The 21,308-nt window shown below is 38.4% G+C and overlaps 2 protein-coding genes across 2 annotated transcripts; one reads left to right on the top strand and one right to left on the bottom strand.

The window, feature by feature from the left end:
- The first annotated feature begins 602 nt into the window (after positions 1-602).
- On the top strand, positions 603-9,971 carry LOC110379080 (myogenesis-regulating glycosidase). The gene is made up of 10 exons (XM_064038872.1): positions 603-704; positions 2,107-2,229; positions 2,589-2,668; positions 6,234-6,363; positions 6,615-7,275; positions 7,420-7,612; positions 7,842-7,951; positions 8,031-8,286; positions 9,170-9,326; positions 9,734-9,971. The coding sequence occupies exons 1-10, from the start codon at positions 686-688 to the stop codon at positions 9,919-9,921; spliced, it is 1,917 nt and encodes a 638-aa protein (XP_063894942.1). The 5' UTR covers positions 603-685; the 3' UTR covers positions 9,922-9,971.
- A 370-nt stretch (positions 9,972-10,341) lies between these two features.
- Mat89ba (Maternal transcript 89Ba) lies at positions 10,342-21,295 on the bottom strand. Its single transcript, XM_064038847.1, has 14 exons — positions 21,160-21,295; positions 19,921-20,998; positions 19,361-19,631; positions 18,124-18,339; positions 17,795-17,899; positions 17,343-17,485; positions 15,313-15,501; positions 14,752-14,910; positions 13,666-13,966; positions 12,979-13,229; positions 12,296-12,510; positions 11,523-11,705; positions 10,909-11,010; positions 10,342-10,510 (listed from the first exon to the last, which is right to left on the bottom strand). The coding sequence occupies exons 1-14, from the start codon at positions 21,169-21,171 to the stop codon at positions 10,379-10,381; spliced, it is 3,357 nt and encodes a 1,118-aa protein (XP_063894917.1). The 5' UTR covers positions 21,172-21,295; the 3' UTR covers positions 10,342-10,378.
- Between the last annotated feature and the right edge of the window lie 13 nt (positions 21,296-21,308).

The raw sequence follows: 21,308 nt of genomic DNA, 5'->3' as shown, positions 1-21,308 counted from the left end.
AAATTAAGAAACTATTTGATGGTAATGGCTTACAATCAACGAAAATATTGTTAGGTCAGTACCTAGTACATCTTTGCGAAACCATTTGGAGTCAACAAATGTGGCGCTATTATTTAGATCTTTCTCTAGATGGAATATTCCCACACTGTTAAGTGTTACTCAACCCTCATTCATATAAAAGAGCTTAACGTAGTCAACCATTTAGCAACAGTTGCAAGCAGTCGATGTTATAGATCAAAAAGACTAGTAGAGTATCTGTTCAAATATGACACAATAAAGTTTCTTCATCTGTGTCTAGCTATAACTATGGCAAAGAAACGTTAATCGGTTTATCTGTCTTTAGCCATTCCTATGGCAAAAAAGTGTACCAAATTATGGCATGGGAAGGCCAAAACAATAATTTTACCAACTTAGGTGTCACTTCAGGCAAAACCACAAGGAATTACATATACGATATCCTGGTCACAAGGATATCTAGGACACCACAACATGTTGTGATGATCTTAAACGGATCTCAAGATCAGATCTGAAGACGGACAAACATGCAAATGTGATGGAAATTAGTGGAGATTACGGACAGCTATTGTCAAGAGGTAATGGCTTGAGGACAATGGTGACAATGATGGCTGATTTAATAACTGTCTCGTGTGTTAGGGAGCCAGTTCACAAGTGACCTGCTGCCGAGATGCGTGTCTACGGGGCCTGTGAGTAAATTTTGGATTATTCTATTATATATTATCGTCCATTTACCGAGGAAGGATGGGCAGGCTTTTATCCGGGTGCACGGAATAACTCCTACAGGAACCTTATCAAAACTCAAGTAAATGGAAGTAAATGGCACGGAAATTGAAAATATGAATGAAGTAATTTAAAATCCCACTCGGATCCTCAGGGGTCCAAAAGTATGTTCAAGCAGTGTAAGCTTTTAGAAGTCTCCGTCAGTTGCAGAAAGGTCAATTAAAATTAAAGCTTCATTAAATCTATTCCTTACACTTTTTATCTTGTTGATGAAGAAAGAGTCAGCAATAGATTTAAAGAGGCTTGACTTAAATGGATTTTTGTGCACCTGACGGTCTATCTCGCTCTGTGGTTTGTTGGTTTTAAATTTTTTCTAATCTTTGTCAGATTGTGTATTGCCACTTTGCGATTGTATCCTCATTCTTTCCCCGTTAAATCGTTAAGTTTGAATTTTCTTTGTTGATCTCTCGAATCTCCATCCATCCACATTAATCCTTTTTCTTCTCCTATCTACGGAATTTTCCAAACCACTTTAATTGTAACAAATTATTTATTTCCCAGACTACCTATCGCAATATTTGTCATATTTATAGTACAAAGCTTAAACCGCATTATTATAGACAAAACCCATAATTATATTGTCACAACAATTACTAGTTGACAATGGTACAAAAAGTAAACTCATTATGTGTCTCTCACGCAACTACGCATACTTCGACTACATAGTATGCATTTAAATCTGTTTATAAACACGATTTCTTTCTATATTATAGTTTTTTTTTAATTAGTTTGTGATAGCAATTATAAATAATTTGTTTGGTGTTATTGTCCCCGTGTATTTAATTATATATTGTTAGGGCGAGCTTAGTAAAATCAATTAAACTGAGTCATTGATTGATTGCGCTATTTCCTAGCTCAGTCAAACACGGATGGAAAGATAGATCAGCTTGGTACAGATAAATTAAAGCACTATTTAACGTCAGACAACACAAAAGGATACAACTCCCAAAGACTCCCCTTTCACGCTTTTCAAGCGGTGATGAACGAACTTCCCGGCCACACAGCTGTATATTTAAACAAACGGTGGAAAAAATTTGGGCTTTGGACATTCTAAGCCTGTGTTCGATGGAGATACTGGAAAATCTTTTTGGACATTCTTTCTTGGAGATAGTTTACTTTCTTTTTTTCTTCCAATCAGAAAATAATGCCTTTGGAAGACCAATTCTATCCAATGGGTATCACCTCAGTTCAAAGTTTTTGAAGTTACTTAAAATTTTCATCATGAACATTGTTATTACAAATCGTAAGTAATCGTAACCTTATTGTAACACTTGTAAGATATATTTATTTTATTGTATTAATTCGCAGTAGTGTTGGTGGCGCTAATTGCGCACACGCACGCTATCGACATCTGCATCCTTGATGCGCCTGACGTGAAAGCCGAGATAGAGAACAACCCTTTGGGAGGATTCAATATTATATTGGAAAGAAGTGAGTGTCAAATACTTGATAAACTAATTCAGTTTATTAGTGTCCCTTAAAAAAACCGTAAGTATTTGAAATATAATACCCTAGCAGGAGTATTGTCCTTAAAGGGCTTGACTTGAAATGATTGTCTAGACTAAGCAATGGTAATGCACCTATACAATAAGCTGTGTGAATTTCCACTCTTTCTTGAATCAGTCGACCTTACAGTAAATGACATTGGCAAATTCAACCTTAGACACCAGTAATAAGGTTCCATTTCCAAACCAAACTAAATCCTCGACTACAAAACACTTCAAAATTAATACAAGCCTACTTGAATACTTAGCATTCAATTGGTACTAATGAATAACACTTAATTCTAGAGGGTCTATCAGAAGTGATAGCTGTGGTGGGACGCCGAACTGGCGCCATCAAGGATGTGGTACAAGATGGCGACGTGGTGTCAAAGTCAAAGTCAAAGTCAAAAATCATTTATTAAAATAGGCTAATACGATTAGCACTTTTTAACGTCAAAATTTTACAATGACAGCACCCCCAAAACGCCCCCCTTTCACCACTTCCTAGTGTTATGGCTGGAAAGAAGAAGCGGTGAAGAACAAACTTCCCAGCAACACAGCTGTCTATTACAATTTAATTATTATCAATTTCTTTTACAATTATACAATTCAATTTATAAATGAATTTAAAACACCGAAAAATACAAAATAAAATACAGCACTTTTGTTCCACTTCAGAGCTGCCATCTGCGTTTATCTGTGAAATAATCATTAACATTATAATATGCCTTTTTAACAAGAATTTCTTTGATTTTGTTTTTAAAAGAACTGTCCGTTAATTCCAACAGATGAACCGGAATTCTGTTATAAATGCGTACACAAAGCCCCACAAATGAACCGTGCACCTTATGTAGACGATAATTAGGTGCGGTTAACTTATGTTTATTTCTAGTATTAAAATTATGTACGTCGCTGTTTTTACTATATGAATCTAAGTTTTGCCTTACGTATATTATATTGGCATAAATGTATTGAGACGCCACAGTCAGAATACCAATATCCTTAAACCTTTCCCTAAGGGAGACTCTAGCACCTAGTTTGTATATAGCACGGACAGCGCGCTTCTGTAGTACGAAAACATTCTCGATATCGGCAGCATTGCCCCACATAAGAATACCGTAGGACATGATGCAGTGAAAATAGCTAAAGTACACTAAACGCGCCGTGGCTACATCGGTGAGAGCTCTTACTTTCCTGACAGCGTACGCAGCAGAGCTTAATTTACCCGTGATGCCAGTTATATGCTCACCCCATTGAATTTTGGAGTCTACTGTTATCCCTAGAAAAGTCGTAGCATGTACCGTTTCAAGTTCCTCATTGTTCAAAATTACACCGGGACCGAGATTTTTAACATTGGGCAAAGCAAATTTAATACATTTTGTTTTCTTCGTATTCAAAACTAAATTATTGGCTGTAAACCATTGCGTTACTAGTGAAAGACAAGAATTCACGTCATCAAAATCTACTCTATTCCTATCAACTTTAAAAATTAGAGACGTGTCATCAGCAAACAATACTACATCACACAATGATTTTAAATAATATGGCAAATCATTAATGTATACAAGAAACAAAAATGGACCTAGAATCGACCCTTGCGGTACGCCCAAACGAACGGGTAGATTGGAAGATTTGACACCATTAACGTCAACACATTGCATTCTACCGCTTAAATATGAGCTAATAACACTAAGTGCGCTGTCTCTAATACCATAGTACTTTAGCTTCTGGGTAAGCGTTTCATGTTGGACGCAGTCGAACGCCTTAGAAAGATCACAGAACACCCCGATAGCATTCTGTGACTTCTCCCACGCACTGAATATATGTTTCAGTAGAGCAACTCCGGCATCCGTTGTGGAGCGACCCTTTGTAAAACCGTATTGTTCCGCATGTAAAATATTGTATGTATTAAAATGCCGGAGGAGTTGATTTAAAATTAGCTTTTCAAAAATTTTGCTCAACGCGGGCAGAATTGAAATCGGTCTAAAGTTGCCTAGATCGTTCTTGCTCCCGGATTTAAAGAGAGGTATAACTTTACTGTATTTCATAAGTTCAGGAAAGGTACCTGAGTCAATGCACTCATTAAATATACGAGCTAAATAGGGCGCAATATCGTCAATAATACAGTTCAAGACTTTAACAGAGATACCCCATAAGTCACCTGTCTTTTTTGAATTTAATGACTTGAAGGTTCTTACTATGTCATAAGGTGAAATATAACTAAAGGTAAATGTGGCTTCAAATTCAAATCTATCAGAAAATATTTGTGATATATTGTTTTGATTTTCCGAATTATTATTATATGAAATGCTTGATGGTGGAATATTGCACTGAACATTGACAACAGGTGGTATTATGTCACTGCTCACTGCTGACTGCATAGTACTAGGCGACGTTAACTCTGGGACAGCTTGTACTGCTGGTTGTGAACAAGTACAGTTGGTATATTTATTTTTAAGAGAATCAAGACGGTCCATATTTTCACTACCTAACTGGAGCAGCTCATCGGTAGCCAAAATATGAGCCTTTACTTGATATTGAGCTGTCTCATATTTGTGTGTAATTTTTGTTAATTCGCGTTGCAGTTCAAGCATTTCCTGTTGCAGAACTAGTGTGTCTTGGTCATACATTAGCCTACTTTGTAAAAGTTGGTTAGTGCACAAATTTAACTGTTTTTTTAAGTCAACTTTAGTTTTAAGTAAATTATTTAATTTATGTGTGGATTTTTGTTTATGACACACTTTCTTAATTTTTTGTATCAATTTGTTTATTCTTATGTATTTTTTAATCTTTTTGTGACTCAAATTATTAATATGAAGTGGATTTGAAGTAACAAGCTCACTGAAAAGGCGGTGAGTGTCATCACTTTCCTGTTGTTGTTGGGTTTGCTTGAAGCATATTATTGACTTGTGAGCATCATTTAAGCTTGTCTCCAATACCTTAATGCGACTCAAAGCCCTCTCATGAGCATCACTACATTCACTAAAAGAACCTACAAAATCCTGTAACCTATCCCGCTGATCCAGCACATCCATATATTGGATGTGTAATTCTGCAAGTTGAGACTTCAATTCAGAGTTTTTACTAATTATTTTCTGAATTTCTTCCTCGCTGTCATCACGTTCCCTTAACAGTTGTTGACAGAGCTCTTCGGATGTTTTGAGCTTTTCCAGGGCTAACTTCAGTTTCACCTCCATGTCCTTGGCAGTGGCCTTCCTTGTCATAACGAACATGGTGTCAGGTATTTACTGAAAGCGTGGAGTAAACAAGATGAGAAAGACAGAAAAGAATAGTTTTAGGTAATAGGTTTAGGTGTTGGAATATTTAAAATATGAATTAAGTAGTTTCAAGATTATATAGCACAGAACAGAATGAGTTTGATTTAATTAATAGAAAATTAAGTACAAAATTGAAATGTAGCTATAGATTTTGTTAACATATTTTAACTATAATTTGCCTTCAATGTGTAATGTAACAGAAGTTACTGTTAAAGGAACATGTAACTTATATTAGAATCAAGAATGTATTGGGACTTCTTTAGTTTTATTTGATTTTAATTTTTAATTTTCTAAGATAAGGTAGGTTACAAAATTGATATTAATTTTTATTTTTTTTCCGTTGTTCTCACTTTTAAAGTAAATAACATAATCTACTGCCAGAGAATTAGTATAATAAAGCGTGTTACAGTTATAATAGAGAGATACTTCCCGTTAAAATCCGATTTATTTGAACTGAGCGGTTGACAGCTGACCGCCTCCGTGTTGTGAAGATTTTTACGAGTTATCCTTTTGCAATAACGTCACAAACATTTGTACACTATATTTACGACTATTACTATTAAATTATCAACTTTTTAGGGCGATTTAGCTAATTATTTTATTTTAATACAATTTTTAATTACACAGCTGATTTTTGACAAGTCACCCGGCCGGTGTTGCCAGAAGAATCCTGATCCAGTTTGCCAATGATACTACTGTGAGGATCAGCAGTGAAGAGGTGGTGGGGCAGAGGAACGGGTATATTATTACGTTTACCTGGGAAGCGCCTAAGGGAGTCGGGTTGGAGGACTGTGTGAATTTAGGTGAGCTTCTATATTAGCTGATACGCCATGTATAACAACGTTACAACGCATTGTTAACGTATAGTAATAATGGCATTTTTTTTATAAAAGATTATTGTGACTGGAGGTTTTAAAGATGTAATGAATAATTTCTAAGAGATACCTCGTAAATGATTGACAAAAGAAAGTGAGCCAATAATAAAAAAAGTAATATATATAGCTGCAAACAATAGGTTAAAACCAGTCAAGTAACTGAACTCAATTTATTTCAGGCACTCACCACTGGTACGGGGGACCGCAGCAGAAACGTCAATACTGGCCAATAGAACGTCTGGTACTCCCGAACTACTCCTACGTTACAAAAGAGGCTGACAACTGCGGAGTAGCCGAACCCTACTGGCTGAACTCCGAAGGCGTATTCTACTACTTCGACAAAAAAGTTCCTCTCTTCGTAGACCAAAACGATTTAGAGAAAAACGCTGCCTGCTTCATAGCACAAATCAGATCTCCATATTCCAGCAAAAGGGCAAAAACTGAGTTAATATACGCGATAGGAATCTTTGAGGATGTAAGGAAAGCCCATGAGTATGCCGTTGAAAAGTATTTGGAGAAGCCTTTAGGAATACCTGATGAGAGAATGATAACGTATCCAGTTTGGTCAACCTGGGCCAGGTATAAGAGAGATGTGAACCACAATACTGTGTTGGAATTCGCTGATGAAATCACCAAGAACGGGTTTCCTAACAGCCAGTTGGAGATTGATGATTTATGGGAGACCTGCTATGGTTCTCAGACGGTGGATGTCAGAAGGTTTCCGAATATGAGGAATACGGTGGATATTTTGAGGGCTAAAGGTTACAGGGTGACCATGTGGACTCATCCGTTTATTAATAAAGGGTGTGAGCCGTGGTATTCAGAGGCGAAGGCTAAAGGGTAAGTTAAAACAGTAAAACCTTATCTAATTAAACAACATACAACACCCAGAAAAATTCAATCTTTGGCAACTTTTTGATGCAGTTAAATAAAGGTAATTCTTAAAGTGTATCTTTAATTATAAATTATCTGTAATTTTCACAGATACCTGGTAGCATCAGAATACGGTTCAGTGGAGACGAGCTGGTGGAACGACAACGAGACGACGACGGCACTCATTGACTTCACGAAGCCGGTGGCACGGCAATGGTACCTGGACCGACTGCATGCCTTGAAGAACTTCTCTGGTATTGACAGCTTCAAGTTTGATGGTGGAGAATCTAGTTGGGCGCCGCAGGTAAGCATGAATTTGGAATAGGACTTGAGAAGTTAGAGCCTTAATGCTATTTACGAAATAATGATGTTTAAGATTAAATTAGCGAAGAAATAATAAAAATTAAAGCCCTTCACTAAGCAATAGGTAGCCATATTTTCACCGACATTTTATAGGATCCTTATCAGGCATATTGACTTGGTGCAGATTTGAAACTGTTCCATAAACTGATGATACTGTGTGGTGTTTCTAGATCCCAGTACTTCAAGGCGACATTAGAGACCAACCAGGCGTGATATCAGCCGACTACGTAAGGACTGTCGCTCAATTCGGACCCCTAGTGGAAGTCAGGGTTGGCTACAGGTAGGAGAACTTTCAAAATTAAATTCTTACAGAATATGTCTCCTTACCGAGAATGCTAATTTATCATATTCTTATACAGGACCCAAGATCTACCCGTGTTCATCCGCATGATAGACAAGGACACTTATTGGACCTTCGAGAACGGTCTTCCGACCCTCATCACGACTCTCCTACAAATGAACATGAATGGCTATCCTTTGGTTCTACCTGACATGATCGGAGGGAACGGTTACAATGAGCCACCTACTAAGGAGTTGTTCATAAGGTGGCTGCAAGCTAACACCTTCATGCCTAGCATGCAGTTCTCGTATGTGCCCTGGGAATTTGATAATGAGGTGAGTTGCATATCAGGACAAGGGTTTTTAGGTTACCTTGATAATGTTGGGATGGTATGTCTTGAACCTTTATATTGTTAGCATCTAGAAGTTTATGACCACAGAAGAACCATGCTGGTGGGAAGTAGCTTTCCAGGCTTGCCTAAAGGTGCCTTATGATTATACAATGTGTCCCGGGGATAAGTGACCGCCCGAATTTTTTTGAATATTTGTACAAAATTAAGGATAATTTCCTTTATATTTGGGACTTACCGCCTTTGGTTTTTTTTTAATGATTTTTAGTAAATACTGTGACGTGCTGCAGTTTTTTTAAGATATTTCCTAAGTTTTTACATCTTTTTAAATTCTTTTTTCTTTAATGACTAGCCGACATCATAGTTAATCAATTAAAATTATCAAACATAACAAACATGTAATAAAACATTTATTAGAAAAAAAAGAAAATAAAAATTCAAAGAAAATAACGCCTTTTTTTCAGTTTTTTCAAAATAAGTCCAATAAATGCCCCCTTAATATCACTTTCTTTTAATTTATTAATAAACTACATGATATTTCCTACAATAGCTCACAACAATGTTTGCTGCTATTTCAAACAAATGCAAAAATACAGTCAGTTGAAATTTGAAAAAAAAGAGCAAAGCCTGTTATTAACAGGCCTGACAAAAAATTTTTTTTAATGATTTTTTTCAAAAATATGAAAGAAATTATTCTTAATTTTGTACAAATATTCAAAAAATTTCGGGCGGTCACTTATCCCCGGGACACATTGTATATGGTTTACCTTTGTAGGCTAGGAAGAATACTAGCCGTCCAAGATATGGTGAATTGACTGTAGGGTGTTTTTCAAGCAGACACTAAACGAATTTCCCCTTTTCTTCTCCAGACTGTAGCCATAAGCAAGAAGTTCGTGGAGCTGCACGCTCGATATGCGCCGGCGATCATCGCCGCGTGCCGCCGCGCCGTGTCTGCCGGGGCGCCCGTCAACCCGCCCGTCTGGTGGATCGCGCCCAACGATACTGAGGCGCATGATATCTCTGACGGTCAGTGTGCCATAACATGTACCAAGATTCTAAGTTATTGGCTGTTTAAATAGCATCTCAGAGGTAGGTGAAAAAGTGCCATCAGCACGAGGAGTCTAGGTCGATAACGAAATCGCTTTATTAAAGTCAAGAGACTTCTATAAAAGTAGCTTGAAGTTCGTGATTGATATACCCGTGCATCGAAGAACACGTTAATGTCAGTTCATCGCCCAATCTCTCTCCTGTCGTGTCATATTGGTGACCTCGGGCTATCGGGCTATGAGACTGAAGGATTAGAGAGTGCATCTGTGTCTATGCAAATGCTTGTATACTATAACTATAGCTATGCTGACTGATCTCTCCCTAGAACAGCCACGGTATTCGACCATCAGACACCCTTGTCATTGTTCAATTTCTTCATTCCCCAGAGTATCTCCTCGGCGAGTCTATACTAGTAGCCCCAGTAATAGAGCGCGGGGCCCGCAGCCGCGACGTGTACCTGCCGGCGGGGCGCTGGCTGGCGCAGGGCGACCCCGCCAGGCCGGTGCTGGGGGGAGACTGGATCAGAGACTACCCTGCGCCTTTGGACACCCTGCCTTATTTCGTTAAAGTGTAATGATGACTCCTATGTGAGTCTTGATGCGAACGCGAAACGAATGAGTGAAGTAAATAAATGAGCGATTGAAATACCTAACTTCTTTTAAAACGCCATATGTGCCGTGGCGCGGTGTATTTTTGAATTCAGTTCGTATCGCTTCGCGTTCGCGTTGATTTGCCCACGGACGCAAATATAGTAGTATCACATAGATATCTTAGATTTTTTGTAATTTGTTTGTAAATAGATCGTAGTCGTCACGAATAAAGAGTAATTTATTGTGATATTTTGTTTTTTATCAAGCCTTACCCCATATTTAGAGTTGAATATCATTTTTGTAACGAACAATATTTATTCTCCAGGCAAAGTTATTTGAATAACGAAAGTTCTTTACAAACTTTAAAAATAAAGACATTGACGCTTCAAATAAAACTCAGATATATTCTTAAAATAAACTTTATTACTATGTCAATAACGTTTAATTTACAGTAATATCTTTAACGAGGCCTTCGCCAAGTATTCTGAAGTCCTCTATCAACGCTTCTATGTTCACTCTGTATTTTGTCTCTCCGTTCACTGTCACTGGCTTGATGGCATTCGCGTTTGTCAACTGAAAACAAGAAAATATATTAAATAGAACCTTATAAGTATTAACTACAAGCTAGCGTTGATGAAGTATTGACTAAAGACAAGGGACCAATATCTACTAGTTAATTAGAATGAAAGGAAAAGTAGGTAACAATCACTCACCAAAAGAAAAAACATCGATTGAAATAGCGAAGGTTTTGACTTGATTTTTCATGAATTACAGAACATGAGTCCTTCTTACATAGAAGTACTCCAAATTATATTTATAAAATAATAAGGTCATAACGAATTATTTTAAATAATAAAAATAATGTTTTTAAATGGGACAAAATCCATATATGTACTTAATAAAAATATGATCAAACACCGAAAATCCGATCGCGGTTGTTTCAAAAGTAAATAATTCTGAATGCAACATACCTGGAACTCCCTGTCGTCATTAATGTCAGGTTTCCACAAAACAGCAATAACTTCACCGCCGTATGTGTCGTGGAAGAACAACGCGAAATCACCGTATGCACTCTGAAACAATGATGGCGCTATTAGTTTTTCGTAAAACTAGATGTCGGTCCGCAAGTAAATTCCAAAAGATAGAAGACAAGATAAAGAGTTTAGCACGAACTATATGAATTACAACTATGAACTAAATCATCTAGCTAGAAAGAGTTAAGTTGTGGGAAAAGTGAAACGGATTGCCAGTGACTAAACTCAATCATTATTTCTTATGGAGCCATTTGATTTGAGCTTTTTAGATTGTAGCTTTATTATGGATGGAGGTGGTGATAACAAAACATTTATAAAGCATGTAGCTTTATTTCCATGAGATATCATCAAATTTACCTCTCCCGTTGTGCTGTGTTACCAAGTTTCTTCTGAAACCTTCATACTTCATGGTTGAGCTAACTCCAACAAAAATCCCAAAAAAGGGGGGTAAGACTTACCTTCTTCCTTAGGTGAAGAACGGGTCTTTCGAGGAGATATCCTTAATACATTTTTGGGAGGAGAATTTTCAGCCTAATTTAAATGTATCTTACCGTCAACTCCTGCAAGTACATAGCGACAGGCTGGAACTCAGTGACGGGTATGACGTGCCCGGCGGCGTCGCCGAGCCGCCGCAGCGTCGGGCTGCTGTCCACGCGCTCGCCGCTGTACGCCACGAGGGAGGGATGCAGGTGGATGAGTACGTTGTAGCCCGAGAGGGATGGGATGAACATGCCCTGGAAGAGAAGAAGTAATTTAGTTGTTAGAGTGGTGATAAAGGATTTTGAATCTTAGTGCAAAGAGCATAAGGTCGTAATCTGGTTGTTAATTATGGATCAAAGTATTTCTCCTTGTAGACTAGTATAAAAATGTGAACCATAATTGTGATCTTTATTGTATAAAATAGAATCTGGAAAATTCAAAGACTATGTAATTATCTAATTTCGACATTCATCATCTGATTGGCATCATCTGACACCAACAATGTTAGGGTCAGTTTGGAGTCTAACTAAACCAAACTAGGATGAGCCTGTACACATAGCCACGTGTCGATCTGCAGACCAATTATTATAAACCTTATTATAATCACCATAGGGCACAAATTAACTCACCAATATGTTATCCTTATATTCTTGTAGCATAGCTTGCTCCATATACTGTAGTGCACTGTTAGCCAGCAGCCTGGCCCGGGCTAGCACCTGTTTAGAAGGTGCATTTTTGCTCCATACTGACGGCAAGGTGCCATCGTAAACCCTCACTAGTTATACGTAGCTAGAATTGAACTATGGACCTAATTGCTTTGAGCATAAGACACAAATTCACTTACCAATATATTATCCTTATATTCTTGTAGCATGGCTTTCTCCATATACTGTAGTGCACTGTTAGCCAGCAGCCTGGCCCGGGCTAGCACCTGTTTAGAAGGTGCATCTTTGCTCCATACAGACGGCAAGGTGCCGTCGTAAGCCGTCACTATGCGGACGCAAGGTGCACTGTCGGGGTCGGAAGCGAATTTCTGTTCTATTTGGGTTATTTCTTCGCCTGGAATAGGAGGATGTTGCTTTAAAATTGATATGATTATGTATGTGTTTGTCTTTCTGATATTATCGAAAACTACAAAATCACATAAGATACAGTAAAAAGCAAACATAGGTACTTGTGTATGCTTTTCTCTATATATTCTATGACAGTGTTGCATGCTTGCTACACATGACAATCATGGCCATGTATATGTTGCAGAGAACTGGTTAAAATAGATAAATTAAATGGCCTTGTTCAGTTAAAGGGCTAGCTGCTTAATTGAATAGCTATTTTAAACAATCGACATACAGTTTTTGTGCCCTCGTATACCTAAAGGTTTTAAGTTCAAAATAAACATGAACTTCCTTCAAAAATTGGCATTAAATACCACAATATTACTTGAAACACTAGTCCTTCCAGAGCCTAATTACTATTACCTACCAGACACATATTTACAAACTATATAAACAAGAAAAATAACAAACTCACGTGACATATCCTCATTAAAATCCAGCACGATCATATCCCTAGCCCAGTCAAAGTTGACCAGCAGATTTAACACCCTCACCAGTCCAACAGTGGGCTCCGCTGGTGGTTGCGTGGGTTGCGGGTGGAGGTATACTGCGGCTACCATCAGCTCGGCAACCGTGGGGGGGAAGTGGGGGTGAAGGAGGTGGGCGGATAGCCAGCGCTTGAAGAGGCAGGCTGTTGGACCGAAGGATGGGTGTTTTTGGTGTAGCCTGGGGGAAAATATATGATTAGGTCACTTAAGTTTCTGTAATTGCTTTTTTTTATCTGCAGGTATTTTTTGGCAATTAAAGTTGCTTATAATTCGGCTAGCAAGAAACCACTAGATGCCCTCCCTAAGAAGAGATAATACTGAGAAAAAGAAGGGATAAGAATTTATAACTTTTTGTGGATAGCCTGTATTTTGACCCATACAAACAAAAATACACACATAAATGATTCTTCTGGTATACTAGCTCTAAAAAACAATAATAAATTGCGTGCGGACATTGCAAAAATCTTCATGAACAACCTTTCTCCGCGAATAGATGACTCGCGATGACAAATATACTTTTTTTCTTCAGAATCAGTTTTGGCAAAATCTCGCTATAATAAACACGTCTAACTTTCATATCCAAAATATAAACAAAACCAATTTCATTTACTTACCCATGTAACGCTCCCCTTAACCGCGGCATAAGAACAATATCACACTGCAACTTAACACTCTCTTCACTCTCTCTAAACTTTACCACTCCATTCTCCAACTCCCTTTTAAGAAGAGTTATCTCTTTCGGATGGCCGATCTCCAGTCGGAAGACCAGGCCGTCTTTGAGGACGTCGATATGGGTTGGATAAGCCTGGGTAGGAAGAGAGTATTGGGTGGCTAATCTCTCGGCGATCTGAAGGTGGAAAGCCGCTTTGAGGCAACGGAAGGCGTGGATTTCGCCTGGCCATTTGCCGCTGTGACCTGGTGGGAAATTATTGTTATTTTATTTTTGAGGATAAAGTATGTAAAATACACATATTATCACTTGCAGCGCGGTATTCAGCATTCGAATGTCATCCGAACTATGTACCTAATTGGATAAAAAAAGATCCATAACAAAACAGTCTCTAGTCTGAAATATGTCTGTACCCTATTATATGTTTCATACTCAATATCATATTTCATACAATCTGATCCGAGGTTTTGTCGCGAGAGAGTATACTTGGTTGTTTCCTAATATGAGCATTTAAACATAAATCACGCTGTGTAGGTATGGATAGATATCATATCTCAGGGTTGGTTACACCATGTAAGAATAGCCAAATCAGCCAGACTAATTGGCGACTATTTGGCGAGTTGAGTCACATGGTATTATTATTACATATTAACTTACCCATTATTAAAAAGTGGTGGTGGCGTAGTATGAGGGCGCGGGTTCGATCCCAGGTCAGACAAGTACCAATGCAACTTTTCTAAGTTTGTATGTACTTTCTAAGTATATCTTAGACACCATTGGCTGTGTAAACTGTAGGTCCCGGCTGTCAAAGAGCATCCTTGGCAGTCGTTACGGGTAGTCAGAAGCCAGTAAGTCTAACGCCAGTCTAACCAAGGGGTATCGGGTTGCCCGGGTAACTGGGTTGAGGAGGTCAGATGGGCAGTCGCTTCTTGTAAAGCAGTGGTACTCAGCTGAATCCGGTTAGACTGGAAGCCGACCCCAACATGAATGTGAAAAGGCTCGGAGGATGATGGAGGATGATGATACTTACCCAGCTCAATAACAGCTGAACACACAGGGATGTACTCGGGCATGGAGGCGACGTCGCTATCCTTCACGAGACACGTGTTGCCGCGCTGCCAGGGCCGGCTCGGGGCGGGGTGCGGTAACGCGGGGAGGGGGTTGCAGTAGCTGAATACTGATGATACTCCTGTGTAATAATAATTATTATTAATTTTTAGCTTTATTCTGGTTGGTTTTAGTCACGTAGGTCGGAAGAGCAAACGAGGCTTAGCGTCCCAGATCCAACGGATGCGTTTGCACCTATTATTTTTCCCAAATCCGGCCCTGGTATCTGAGATCCATGAGATATCGTACTGATCGCACTGGATAGTGCAGTCACGTACTGACTAAGGTGAGGTGAACAATTCATCTCTATTGCGCTTTTATGGCACAAAATATTTGTTTTACTTTTACGATTAGACACTCAAAAGCCTCGCTGCTGAAAGTCTATATTAAAAGGAAATCTGTCAGAAGCTGCCCACTGCTTGCGGGCGAGTACGCTTGGCAACTGGGCCGAGACGTGGTAGGTGTGTAACAGTATTCTACTCACCATAAACAGCACTAATATCAAGCGGCAGCTGGGTGAGCTGCCTCAGGTCTCTGCGCAGAGCGTCAAACGCCTGCAGCACTGACAGCGAGCTGTCGTCCGAGTACAGCACGTGTGAACTCGCCCATTGCTTGCGGGCCAGTACGCTTGACAACTGGGCCGAGACGTGGTAGAGAGCCGTGGGGGGGATGGCTGGAAACGATGGATGGATTGTGTGAGAGCTGAAATAGCTAAGATAGCTAGAAAAGACAATTGGACATGGAGGCTATTTCAAAGCGTATATTATGCGCGGACACAAAAACATCGACACTGGTGAAGGTGTATTGTTCTATGCCTTCCTATGTCTGTGGTGTATCATTACGTCAAAATGTGTGTCTTTGTGTATGTGTGTGGGTCTGTGGAAATATTTATTTGCAATAGAAAAAATAATTTTGGTTCTTCGTCCGTCCGTCTTGCTTGATAAAATCAGGTAGTTAAATATTTTTAAAATTTTCAAATTCTTATTTATCCAGATAGATACAGGAAGTAGTTAAAATGGGTGAATGAGAATGGGAATGAGAATGAGTAAAACCGACGGCTAAACCTTATGGGCCTTACTACCAGGGGCGTAGCTACCGCCGTATCTGCCGTATCAATTATACGGGGCCCCCGGGCCACGGGGGCCCCAAAAGTGTGTAAGGACAAAAAATAAAAACTTCCTAATTTATTTTATTTTACAAATGTCAAAATTCGAAAAGCAATTCTTTTTTTTCCCGCCTTAAGCGTGCGTTCAAAAGTTAACAACACTCTACATCGTTATGGCGGGCTGCGGGACTTCCCCGTTTTACTTACTTCATCTTCAACTCAGCGGGGAATCCTTCATCGATATCGCGATTTACGTGTACGTTGTTGTACTTTACATTGGATATTAAACCACGGAGTTAGTAGCAGCATAAGGGGGGGGAGAGGGCGGTCCGCAACTGGTACCACGTCTCGGGGGGTGCCATCTCGGTCGACACATATCTGCACGACCAGGATGGCACGGGTAGAAGGGACAGGTCACTGAGGGTGTCATTCTAATCTGCAAAGCCTAGGTTCACTACCAGTCACTGCATGCTATTCAAATTTTAAACAAAACTACAACAGTGCATGTGCAAGACGTCGAGGTGGCACTGAGAGGGATGCCAGTCACTGCTGGCTGCTGGCTGTCACACCTCTCAATTGACAGTGACTTTTTTGTAATTTCTTTAGGTATCATTGCGTCCTGAAAATCAAAAATTTCGCGCTCGCTACGCTCGCGGCTTCTTCTCTTTACAGTGGTTTTTTTCACACCTGTTTATCTCAAAACTTAAAAATTTCACACTGATTTTTAGGGTATAGTTAGAGAGCTGATAATGGTACCTACGGAACCCTTCGTGCGCGAGTCCGACTCGCACTTGGCCGGTTTTTATAAAACATGTGTGGGTTTTTTATATCCCAAATTTCAAAAATAGTGCTTTATAAGTTTGGAATGAGCCGTCTCCGGTTTCTTTACGTTAAACCTAGCAAAAACCACCACGAATGATTTCTACACGATTTTTAAGTAGGTACTTTTATTTACAATTTTAATCCATGATTATTGGGTGCTCAATAGTTAGTCCGCCGCGGGTGCCACCCGATGCTACGCCGCCACCGCACGGAGTGCAGTGCACTGTTTATTTACGCGCTTTATATAAATGTGCATTAAATGAGTGAAAGGAAAATAGATTATCCCAGCGGCGCTGAGAAAAGAAAAAGTTAACAGAAAAGGGAAGAGGTTATAAAAAAGTGCCATATAAGGGCCTCCAAACAATTTTTTATACGGGGCCCCGACAAGGCAAGCTACGCCACTGCTTACTACAAAAACTTTAAACCCTGTTTTACACTTGTCTAATAAAATTTTGGCTGCAAAATGAACCATATGTCAACGTCATAATTTGTAATTTTTTTAGACAAGGCATAAACTGACGTTTAAAAGTTTTTGTGGTAAGACGGTATAAATCAACACAACTGTACTAATATCTATTTTAACTTACCAAACTTAAGTTTGAGCAGATAGTCAATGATCTGCTTGGTGACGGTCCGTCTCTCGGTCATGGTCTCCCCCTCCCACACGCATGTCTCCGTGATGGAGCCGTCCTGGAACCGACGGAGCTCTGACTTGTCGCCCCAGAATGCTCTGTAATAACACACATATAACTTAGTATCATCTAATAATAATAATGGCGTCGTAGCCGATTGTCGGCAGCGGTGGCTGCTCTCATAAAGCGATCAGCCAGCTGCACAGGACATGATGATGACGTCCTCCTAGCCGATTAACGGCCACGGCTGCTTTTCTCATATAAGGAGACCAGCTAGCTGCACAGGACATATTATAGAGCACAAGCATTTACGCAGACACTGAACGGAACGAGTAGAGTTAGTTTGAGTTAAAATATGCACTCAGTCAACCTCCTTTTTTGGGAAGTTTAAACTGTAAGTAACTTACCTAAACTCTTCAGCTTCAGGTAAGTTAGCAGGAGGTCCTTTTTCCACCACATTTATTGAATTCTCTGGGTTCAATACAAACCCAAAAGATAGTTTTTCTTCAAACCTAGAATATAACCAACAAATTATATAGTTCAATAGTACCCCAAAAGAAGAAGAAAACATAAGCCACTTTCCAAAAACACTAGATACACAGATGTGTTTTTGACATAGTTCATCATATGAAAGAGAATCTAAATACAAGAAAAGAATTGATCAATACTAAAATTTCCACCAATACAAGACTAGTGTATTTAAAAATTAATATTTAAAGAGTTTTTTTTCACTCACCCACTCCTCGCCTTATCCAAACTACTGTTAACAGCCCACGAGAAGTCCGCCTCAACTAACTGCTGTATCAGATCCACTCTATCACCAAGACCTTTAGCAAGCAGGTTGTATAGCACGTCAGTAATGAGGTATAATTGTTCTACTCCATAGTTGAGTTTAGCCTCCTTGGATGTTTTCGATAAGACAGACTCTTTTAACTTCTTGAGGTTTTTGAATCTGGAATAGAAATTCTTTTGTATAATAAAGGACAATGCCTAAAAACGTCCCCACCCACCAACAGACTTGAAAGTAGTGTCATTGGATGCGCCTCATTTAATAGATCATTTCTTATTATGGAGACACATTCCAAAAGTATGGGGTTTAGGAACTATAAGACAATTTAGTATCCTTAATAATCAATTAACTTCAAGTTTGTTAACCAATTACTCGGAGTTGGGTGGACCGATTTTGATGTTTTTATTTTTATTTTACAGAATCTATCTCAAAGTTAGTCTAATTTAATTTTCATCAAGACCTTTTAAGCAGTTTTTGAGTTATCATCGGTTAAAATAATCGGTATGAAGAGGCAATGTAGGATGTCTTAAGGACACCTTCACCACCACCAACAGACTTGAAACTAGTGTCATCGGAAGCGCCTCCTTTGATAGATCATAATTATCATAACAATTTAATCCAAATGTATGGGGTTTTAGAAATATCCGACATTCTATTATATTTGCATTAAATAAAAAGTCATCAAAATCGGTCCACGCAACTCCGAATAATTGGTTAACAAACTTGAAGTTAATTGATTATTAAGGATACCAAAGTGTCGTGTATTTCCAAAACCCCATACATTTGGAGTATATCGTTTTGATAATCATGATCTATCGAAGGATGCGCTTCCGATGATACTAGTTTCAAGTCTGTTGGTGGGTGGGGACAGGGTCCATACAAAATCCGGCATTGTCCTTTTATGGCAAGATTGTGATTGTTACTTTCTTTATTGCAATGTGTGAAATTAGCAAATAAGTAAGTGCAGAATAAATTCACTGTTATTAGACTAAAGAGACTTATTAATTAAACAAAAGCCAAAATAAAAATACATTGAATACTATTGCAAGATAATAACTAAATACAGTAATTTTGTATATTATATTGTTGTGATTTGAGATCACGCTAAGCTAAGTAAATTGTCTAATTCATTCCTCATATTACAATTAAGTAACATTGTAATCATTTATTTAAAAACTCTTACCTCAAAATATGATCAAACTTCAACAAAGGCTTAACCGGAGTCATAAACAGTGGTATAAAACTATTAATTTTCCCATTGTCCAACATTTCAACAGCAAGCACACACTCCCTCTTCAACGCATTGTAAGTACCGCGGCACATTTGCCAACAAATATTGTAGTACCCTGTTTGATCTGTGAATACTACAGGAAAGTGTTTGTGGAACTCCTCGAGAGACGGTGGCCCTTCACCCTTGTGGAGGGAAATGCCTTTTGTGTCTAGTTCTGATGCTTCTGTAAGTGAAATTAATTTTAATATTGATTACTGTGAGATGACATAGTTTTATATTTATCTAGTTAGAATGAGAGACAATAATTTTTTATTGTAAGTTGTGCCCTGCTTTATTAGTTTTTGATCTGCATTTAAGCTTATTAGATTGGATATAGAATAGAATATTTATTTATTTTGACAGAACGTAGGTGCATTTGATAAGAATATGGTAAAATTATTATTTTGTCACTTTGACTTAAAAGTATATTTATAAAGTTAAAAAACATAGACAACAGTAAAGAAAAAACTTACTGAGTGCAATCCATACATTCCTTACAATTTGATAACTGCTCATAATATTGTTTATTCTCTTAGTCTGTACATAGGACGCGACAAGCAGAGCTACAACATGGCCAGACACGTTCAGATTTCTTTGTCGCAACCAAATCTTTAGTAACGTAACTGCTTGCTTTAAATTCTCACTCCTTTGCAGAGTTTCATTCAAGAATTCTTGATTTGCAGATGCAGTCAAGTCAGATAATACACTGCTGTTATAATACGGTGTCGGTGGACCAACTTCGGTAGCATTTTCCGAGTTTTCGTTGAACAACCATGCCTCTCTCAAGTTGTTACGTTCCGGACTGAATCGGTGCAACTTATACGCTTCACTTTCACATATTAAATTAATACGGACTTTCAAGTGGTTGCCAAGCTTCCCAGTTGGTTTGAAATCTAACACTGGCTTTGATTCAGAATCGTTAATGTATGAGTATTGTAATTCTTCAATGGATTGGAATTTAGATAAATGAGCTGCTATATAAGCTAAGTATGCAGCCCTTTTCTTATGGTATCTGTAGTTTACGGAGTCATTCTTAGTATATGTTTCACTGGGTACTGTTATTTGTAAGTCGACAACCAGCTTGGAATTAATAGAGCACCCCAAAGCATATGAACCAACAATTTCCACATTGGAGAACTTGTGGAACTTGAAAACACATTTTGTTTTACTCAACTTCTCACTTATTGGTAATTTTACTTTCAGTTTCTTAGCAAGGGTCTCTTCAGACAAATCGTAATCCGTACCATCTTGAGGTATAGACAGCAAATGATTTTTTAATTCTGTGAAGAACTGTTGGAACCTCTTTTCAGTTTTCTCCTTTATTTTGACTTCTTGGATGATTTCATCGATTTGCAATCGGAAGAGATTGGAGTTGAACAAGTTTTCTGTCTCCTGTAGTCTGTTTAGCTCGTTCACTGTTGGCTGACGGTATAAACTTTTGGTTCTCACTCGCTTCGCCCCATCTTTGTTTTGGTCTTCTGCAGACCGTTTTCCGTTCTCATTGACGACTGAAGGCTCTGTGTCGTCTTCAGAAATAGATGATTTTGGGTTCTAAAATGTTAAATTATAGTTTATTTGTCGAATTCATGAATAAAAATAGGAAAGAAGCTCGAACTCATCATCGTGCATGAAATAATTCACACACAAAGTATTTATAATATTTCGAATAGTTTTCAAACCTAATGGAACCCAAAAACATAATGGAGTCTTACCTTCTTCACCATTTTTAATACATAAAACTTAAATCACATATAAACAATCAAAATTGTTAATTTGAAATAGGTTATAAAAGTATAAACAGCATGCGCCACTGAGGACTTGACAGTTTGATTGACAATCAAAGTGTCAGTTCGGAGTTCGG

This window comes from Helicoverpa armigera, chromosome 17 (genome assembly GCF_030705265.1).
Source record: "Helicoverpa armigera isolate CAAS_96S chromosome 17, ASM3070526v1, whole genome shotgun sequence".
Lineage (NCBI taxonomy): Eukaryota > Metazoa > Arthropoda > Insecta > Lepidoptera > Noctuidae > Helicoverpa > Helicoverpa armigera.
Note: the sequence above shows the minus strand (reverse complement) of the source record. Positions and strands in the feature narration are given on the sequence as shown.